Source organism: Cygnus atratus, chromosome 7, assembly GCF_013377495.2.
Source record: "Cygnus atratus isolate AKBS03 ecotype Queensland, Australia chromosome 7, CAtr_DNAZoo_HiC_assembly, whole genome shotgun sequence".
NCBI lineage: Eukaryota > Metazoa > Chordata > Aves > Anseriformes > Anatidae > Cygnus > Cygnus atratus.
The window spans coordinates 18249719-18258006 of record NC_066368.1 but is presented as its reverse complement, the minus strand read 5'-3'; the positions used below and the strand labels follow the sequence as shown (position 1 = coordinate 18258006).

The 8288-nt window shown below is 41.1% G+C and overlaps 3 protein-coding genes across 4 annotated transcripts in view; 2 read left to right on the top strand and 1 right to left on the bottom strand.

Moving 5' to 3' along the window:
* The window catches only part of LOC118246182 (interferon-induced protein with tetratricopeptide repeats 5-like), a 348670-nt gene that overhangs the window by 213415 nt on the left and 126967 nt on the right, over nucleotides 1-8288 (top strand). The window lies entirely within an intron of this gene.
* The window catches only part of FAS (Fas cell surface death receptor), a 250540-nt gene that overhangs the window by 213421 nt on the left and 28831 nt on the right, over nucleotides 1-8288 (top strand). The window lies entirely within an intron of this gene.
* Nucleotides 218-8274, bottom strand: ACTA2 (actin alpha 2, smooth muscle). 2 transcript variants are annotated; one of them, XM_035537470.2, is made up of 9 exons: nucleotides 8112-8273; nucleotides 5516-5686; nucleotides 4109-4237; nucleotides 3551-3661; nucleotides 2982-3066; nucleotides 2727-2888; nucleotides 2284-2475; nucleotides 1165-1346; nucleotides 218-511 (listed from the first exon to the last, which is right to left on the bottom strand). In XM_035537470.2, exons 2-9 carry the CDS (start codon nucleotides 5642-5644, stop codon nucleotides 368-370), a joined length of 1134 nt encoding a protein of 377 aa, XP_035393363.1. In that variant the 5' UTR covers nucleotides 5645-5686; nucleotides 8112-8273; the 3' UTR covers nucleotides 218-367. The 2 variants fall into 2 exon arrangements, with proteins under 2 accessions (XP_035393363.1, XP_035393356.1); XM_035537463.2 differs by having other exon boundaries at nucleotides 2727-3066; nucleotides 8112-8274.

Sequence of the window (8288 nt, the reverse complement as noted above, 5' to 3'; positions counted from 1 at the left end):
TTGCAGACTGAAATGCTTACTGAGGCTGAACATCAACAAGGTGCTGCCTGATAGTCAAGCGTTTTCTAGCACTGATACCATTGAGCAAGTGGTACTTACTACTTTTTCTATTAAGCCCAGTATAGTGTGGTAACAAATTTACACCACAAGATGGAGCTTCACACCAGCTGTAATGGTATCTCCAAAAATGCATCTTTTTAAAATAGGAGCAGCAATCTCATTTGCATATTTAAAATTTATTCCAAAAAATACATAGTATCCAATTAATCAGTCATGATGAAGGATTTATGGAATGAAATTATAAGAATGTATTTTCCTGAATACATTCACAGTAATACGCTAAAAAGACACATAAAGATAAAGCAATTTAAAAGCATTTGCGGTGAACAATGGATGGGCCAGCTTCATCATATTCCTGTTTGCTGATCCACATCTGCTGGAAAGTAGAGAGGGAGGCAAGAATAGAGCCTCCAATCCAGACGGAGTACTTACGTTCAGGAGGAGCAATGATCTGTTTAAGAAATAAAAGCATTAAACACAACTTCCAACTGTGAATTTGTTATGTAATTTATTAAGTACTAAAGCAGTGATATTTGATATTAATGAAAACAGTGTATATGTATACGTTAGTGTCATCCCTTGCTATCCCAGTTAGCCATTGCAGCAAGCCATAAAGATAACAAGTTGTTATAGAAATCTGGTAGCCAAGGAGGGCTTGGGAGAATGAGTGACCTATAGACCACTCTTATTGGTAAACCTGACAAAATGTTTGCAAAGCAAGGAAAGGGAGATTTGAGGCAGCAGAAAGAAGATTGGCTTGTAAGAATCTTCTTTTCTGAATTGTAGGCTGAGGGCAGAGCCAGTATTTCTCCTTCCTTCCCCTTTCTCTTAACCAAAAAGGGCTGAAGAAGTTTGATACAGCCCCAGGAAAATTTATAATTTATGCTGTTAGGGCAGTTTGCAGAACTCAGCATGAGAAAGAAAGTCAGAGGAGAGATTTTCTTCCAGCAACCAGGGTGATTCTTATAGTTACCAAGCAATGATTATTTACTATAACATACAGACTTGACTGAAAAAGAATTTTGTAGCGTTGGTGTTTTTCATTAGGTTTTTGAGGATGTTGCACATGCCAGCTAAAGTAGTCTACAAGTAATAGTGCCATACCTTGATCTTCATGGTGCTGGGAGCCAGAGCAGTTATTTCCTTTTGCATCCTGTCTGCAATGCCTGGGTACATTGTAGTGCCTCCAGACAGCACATTGTTGGCATAAAGATCCTTTCTGATGTCTATGTCACACTTCATGATGCTGTTGTAAGTGGTTTCATGAATGCCAGCAGACTCCATGCCTAGGGAAGTTACAGCAGAACACTGAAGAAGCAACTCCGTACAGGGACTTTAAATTGTTAGTACAGAACAGACAACATGAACTGCACTGTCTCTTTGGAAGACACCAGTCTTCAGGGCTACAGAAACTGGAAAGTCTTTCTGCAGCTGTTTAAATTATTTACTTTGGAGTTCCTTGAGGGTACAGCCCTTCCCTGCTTACACACACGCCTCCTTAAAAAGAAAGTCGGGGGAGTAGAATAGTACAGTCTCCACAAGGCTTTTGCAGAAATCTCATAAGCCCTAAGAATTCCTTATATGGTCCTGGAATCATTTGTTTTCTTTTTTTTTTTTTCCTTTCTTAAACTGAGACAGCTCAGAGACAGAACAGTCAAAATATGTCCTAATACCTCTAAGTATGCAACTACTGTATCAGTTTCTGAGCTGAAATTTGCCAATTAGCAGAAACTACATTGGATTTTTATGTGACCTTGTTGCAAGCCTGCCTTCACGGCTGTTGATTTGCTCTGCAGATGTGGTGGATTCGGGATTTGGAGCAGTCTTTTGGAAAAATAAAAGTAGTGTTTTTTTGTTGTCGTTGTTGGTCTTTTTAACCCCTCCCTGCAAGCACATTCAAACTACAACCCTCGTGCTATTTAGAAAAATGTCTCTGCAGCCATACTATTCATAGTAGCCAACTCCATAACATACGAAATGGTGTGGGCCCAAAGCCAGGAATACACATTCAGGGTTTATTTTGGGAAAGTATTTTGCTTTACTGTTTGACATAAAGTTCCTCCCACTGTATTAATTGTGCTGTTTTAAAGATTAGTTTATAATGGGCACTGGGACACACTTGTGTATACATCTAAGTGCGCTAGCAATGGGATACAATCAAAACAAAATAGGGACTTGATATTTATGTGCAGCTTACCAAGGCCAAACAATCACTCAACCTACCAATGAAAGATGGCTGGAAGAGGGTCTCTGGGCAGCGGAAGCGTTCGTTTCCGATGGTGATCACCTGACCATCAGGAAGTTCGTAGCTTTTTTCCAGAGAGGAGGAAGAGGCAGCAGTGGCCATCTCATTTTCAAAGTCCAGGGCCACATAACACAGCTTCTCCTTGATGTCACGGACAATTTCACGCTCCGCTGTTGAGATGATTGTGTTTAGAATGGTACTCAGGAAGAGCCCAGATGTGCCAACAGGTGGTTCCCTTTCATCCTCCAACACCCTCCCTATTTATTACTCTACTCTAATCCTCTGCCAGTCTTGCTCCCCTTTCCTGTTGGATTCTTTCTTCCTATTAATCAACTGCAGAACCACTGCTATCCCTTCTAAGGCCACTAGAAGCATTGCACATTAAATAACTCCCCTCCTCGTTTTAGCAGCACGTTCTTACCAGTGGTCACAAAGGAATAGCCACGTTCTGTCAGGATTTTCATGAGGTAGTCAGTCAGGTCACGGCCAGCCAGGTCCAGACGCATGATGGCGTGCGGCAAAGCGTAGCCTTCATAAATGGGCACATTGTGGGTGACACCGTCCCCAGAGTCGAGCACAATCCCTGTGAGAAGGCAACATGCACAGTTCATTCTCAGCTGCACACCAAAATGCTTATCTATTTCATATGCCTGTGCCACCATCCCCAGAGGCCTACCTGTGGTACGTCCAGAAGCATACAGGGACAGAACAGCTTGAATAGCTACATACATGGCTGGCACGTTGAAAGTCTCAAACATAATCTGAAATGAAATTAAAATAATCAGCTTAACAGTAGAGAGCTTAGCAATACACTGAAAGAGAGGGAAAAGACAAGATTTTCATATTTATTGATAGTTGGTAATAACAAGGAAAGAAAACACATCTAAATCCATAAGACATTTCTCTGTATCTGGCCTATATCTATTATGTATGATACAGATACATGCACATATTGTGATAGGCCTAGACAAAAAAAATAAAAAAAATAAAAAAATAACAAGATGAAGGTGACGTAAGCTTGAACAGACTGAGGTTTTCATATTCAGAACTGATACGTTGACTTTTTAAAGTAAATGCAATAATGTACAAATTTGACACATGGTCACACTGCACTTTCCATCTTCCATTACTAAGAGATACACACTACTGGAAAGTCAAGCTATCATGACTAACTGAAATGATGAATTTCACATCCTGCTGAATTCACAAACTTGGAATTATTCCATAGCTTCAGAGTGAGATTACCTGGGTCATTTTCTCTCGATTGGCTTTGGGATTCAATGGTGCTTCGGTCAGCAGAGTAGGGTGTTCTTCCGGTGCAACACGGAGTTCATTGTAGAAAGAATGATGCCAGATCTGAGGACAATGGAAGAAGGCAAAGGAGAGAGAAATACCATCAACCAGCAGCTCAGAATCACTTTCAGACAGGTATAATGCTCCAGCATTCTGCTTACAGCATTTCAGAGATAGATGAGTAATGTTTCACATGCAATTGTTCTTATTGCCTTCATAGAGTTACCAAAGTAACTTGAAAAAGAAACACACAATCCTCAGGTTAAATATATCAGTGCTAGTGGTATATGACTTCTTCTAAGAACACACTAGTTAATGAAAATAAATATATTCTTACAGTAGAAGGTACAGAGCTGAATAGGCTTTATTCCAGCTTGCTGTTAACAAGCTTTTCATTAAACCACACTTGATAGCATGACACTTTCATCTCTAAAATTTATTGAGTAATCTGTAAACATTTCATTCAAGTGGTTTTTAACAGTGATACACATCATTTCAATGCTGAAATACCTTCTCCATGTCATCCCAGTTTGTAATGATGCCATGCTCTATGGGGTATTTCAAGGTCAGGATTCCTCTTTTGCTTTGGGCCTCGTCACCTACGTAGCTGTCTTTTTGACCCATACCAACCATCACACCCTATAAAATAACACAAGTGGAGTTAGTTCCTCAAGGAGAGGTGTCACAAACACCTCTAGTAAGAACATTGGCTGATATAAATCCAGTTGTCAGTGATACTAGTAACAAAATACTTTAAGAATACTAATTATTGGAAAATTACTCATTGCTCTTTAATTTCCAAAATGAAATGTTTAGCTAGCTTAAACCTCTGGAGTTCATCTTTCCACTACAGTAAAAGCAAACAGCACTCAAGAACAATTTTTTTACCATGTTAAATTATATACTCAAAAAAATAAGTACAATATTAAATTCATCAAGATGAAGTAGAACAATAGGCAATTTTTAATGTTCATTGTTTAGGGATGACCTGCCTGTTAAAGTATAATAAAGTGGAGTTAAAGCGGAAAGCGATATTGTGCCATCTAAGGGCCAAGATGCAGCAATACGCACTTAACATTTTCCAAAGCTTAAATTTATTATGATTATTTTTAACTTTTTTTTTAGACTAAAATATTGCCATTAGAGATATAAACCATTTAAATCTACGAGTACAGTTTACACTTTCAGGTATTTTTGTGGATCCTGTAGCAGTGGTCCTCGGACCAGAAACTGGAAACTACTCTAGATATATAGTAGTATCTATGTATTAAGTTAGAAATACGGTCAAAAGAACCAACCAACCAACAACCAACAAACAGTATATCCTAGGATGCTTTGACTACATAATACTCTTATCCGAACTTAGTCATTACATGCTCCAAACCTTGGCTTCCAAAACAAGTTGTGTCTTGGAAACACTCAAATGTGAAACCTGAAGCTAAAGAAACTCAAGCCTAGGCCCATTTATGCCTATAAAGCTAAATGAATAAAGTCAGGAAGGCTGATAGGCAGCTGACTGAAATCTTCTCCTTCCTCATTTAGCTCTCCATACATCATCTATCACCAGCTTTTAAGGCAGTCAAAAATTACAGATGCTTCTCTATTGGGCTTGTTTGCTTTTAAGCTATCTTTACTCATCAAGTTCTCTGGGTGATCCAAAATCAAGGGACAGGAAGAAGAGAGCATAGGAGGAAGTGAAAAAAATTAAAAGGATTCCTCTAACAAGACTAGATGCTGCTTTGACTCACGTGGCTGCACTGCTGGACTTCTGCCTGGGAGGGAGTACTGTGTTACACTGACCTCCCAGGGCTCTGTTTGCCCCAGACACAGGAAAAGGTGGCTCTGGGTAGAGAGCTGGGGATGGGGCAGCAAAACCTTCTACAATCCAAGAGTGGAATAACTAAAGCAGTTCATCACCTGGTGCCTGGGACGACCCACGATGGAGGGGAAAACTGCTCTCGGAGCATCATCTCCAGCAAAGCCGGCTTTACAGAGCCCTGACCCATTGTCACAAACAAGGGCCGTGCTGTCCTCTTCCTCACACATCTTCTATGTCAATGTCCTCAGGACCTTCAGACAGGAACAGCCCTATAAAAACAGCAGGAAAAGAATTAGGAAAAAAAAAATGTAACAAACCTCAGAGAACCAGTCTTGAAGACAGAACTTTATGAAAGAAACCATCACACAGAAATACTGTATGCACCAGACAGTATTCAAGGGATTCCGGAGGAGAATTCCAGTCCTGCTGCATGGAGAGATGGATCATTACAGCTCTGGGACAGCAAATGTTTATCTAAATTTGGTCAGAGAAATCCACTGCTGGGGGGTGAGTGGGAGATAAAAAAGACTGCTGGACTGACAGCTGCAAAAACAAAGATCCCTCTGCATCAGAGTCAGCACAACATCCCCTGCTTTTCTATCGTCTTGACAAAACTGATGCATGTGGAAAGCTAACAGAGGTAAGAGCACTTTAGCCATCACCATTCAGTCTTAGAGTTCCCAAAGACTTAGCATTTTACCTGCTAGTCATGTACCAGCGGTACATGATGCAGACATTATACAGTGATACAGACACTAACCCACTGCGTTCTAGTTACTCAGACAAAAAAAAAAAAAATCCCAACTTTAAAATGAAGTCAGGGACAGTGTGTGTTTTGAAAACTGACCATAGCATATGTTCTATCATAATTTCAAGCCAGCTAATAACATGCATTTGTAGAGTGACAGAGTAATTTATACTGGCTCCCTGTTTCAGTAAAACAGAAATTGTTTTCCTCCTCAGGCAACAGGAAGATAACATGGGTAATAAAAATGCTTTGAAGGGTTTGTATTGAAGTCAGTTATATAAACAAGCCCTGAATACCAGCACTCGCAAGAACTATTTGCCCACAATTTATTGTGTGGTAGGGAATCATCTGACTACCTGGGAGCCCGGGCTTCCCTGCAGAGTTCAACAAATTGCAATGTGTTAAGAGCTAAAGGAGACAGCTGTCATCCACCAACCCAGCTGGCTCTTCACGCAGTCCCTAAAACCTTCTGCCACAGGAATACTGGAAGTGGAGGACAAAGTGGCAACAGGGTCAGCGAGAGCCATGGCTGATGAGCAAGGGCGTGCACAACACCGCTCAGCCTGTACCCCAGGTGGAACACGCAGGGACAGCCTCTGCCCATCCTTCACTTCAGACCCTCTGTCCCGTTCCAGCCACGAGACATGGCTGTAGTGCTGCTTCTGTAGGATGCATGGGTGTAGAAGAAGAAAAGGACAGGGAAATCCCAACTTGACGTGCTCCAGATATTTTATCATTATTCCCAAGAAAGAAAAGTAGGTTGCATTTTTTGCATTTATTAAATTTACTCTTGGGAAAACAGGCTCTTTATATTGAAACATTTACTCAATGGGGCACAATTGTTATCTAACGTGAATGAACAGAGTGGTTTAGACAAACCATTTCCTAATTAGGAAGCAGGCTTTTCAACCGTCTGTTTTTGGAACAGAGCTAGGGGTCAGGGGGTTTGCTCAAACCAATGCAGGGAATGCAATGCCAAAAATCACTTGGGGGAGGGGAAAGAAGGGGGCAGGAAAGGCTACATTTCTGAGCTCAGTGGACTCTAAATGAAAACCATATTTAGTAATAAAGCACAAAAAGTTGAAAAATCAAAGCTGAATCATTCAGCCAGGATTCTCTGCTGCCAAGCAGTGCGTTACAGCTCAGGATTGCCGAGGCATGCAGTAGTAAAACCCTACAGCAGCAAATGTCACTCAGCACCATGACATAAAGCACGGGAATAAAGGAAAATACTCTCCTGAGCAATTAACACAGTATTTAGCCTCTTACTTCTACCTGCTTTACATCTAAAGATAACCAATCACTTCACCAGTCTCCACAGCATGCTATTAAGAGAGCTCCAGCCTCACAAGGAACACTGTGTGTAACCTGTTCCTTCATGTTCGGCATTTAGCAGAGCATTAGTTTCACATACAAAGAGACAGGGACGTACACACGCATCCTCATTGCATCCTTTTAGATACTGGTATTTTGCATGCTTCCAGCTCTTCTTACAGTCTTAGCTCTCCAAACCACTCGTGTCACCCTAAGCTGAGTTAAGAGCACTGAGGCAAACCTGCTGAGAAACCCTACTATACAGTGGGCAAATTCACCCCCTCAAGAATCTGTTGTGTCCAACACCAACAGCCCAAGGGCACAGGTTCACTGGAATACAAAAACAGCTATCATTCCAGCTGCACCACTACACAGCCTGTGCCTTTATACAGTTTCTGGAGCATTAGTGGAATCAGCAAAATCATCAGGTTTAGTTCCCTTTCAGAAGTGCCATAAAATGAAGACAACTCAGTGTAGATACTACAAGCATTTTATCAATTCAATTCTACTAAGTAATGCATAAGCAAACTGCAGTACAGCAGTACATCCTCCTGAATCACTTCCATCTGACATTACTTAATTAAAGTCCTCCACAAAACCGTAAATCACACTATTGGTTCAGTGCCACTTACCCTGACAGTGCTTGGCTGGGGATAGCGGCCCTGGGATGGTGCTCTGTGTATCTGAAAGCACAGAGATTATATAGCCCCTTCAGCTCTTCTCCTCCCACCAGCCTCCCAAACAAGGAGCAGAGACAGACAGAGACAGAGCTGAAGTCTCTAACAAAACCATATAGGGACCTTATTACA

Coding starts and splice junctions, on each gene's coding strand:
- ACTA2 (XM_035537463.2), bottom strand. CDS start 5,644: ATGTGTGAGGAAGAGGACAGCACGGCCCTTGTTTGTGACAATGGGTCA. Junction 2,476..2,726: donor CTATTCCTTTGTGACCACTG/GTAAGAACGTGC, acceptor TCATCTCAACAG/CGGAGCGTGAAATTGTCCGT. Junction 512..1,164: donor CCAGCACCATGAAGATCAAG/GTATGGCACTAT, acceptor TTTCTTAAACAG/ATCATTGCTCCTCCTGAACG.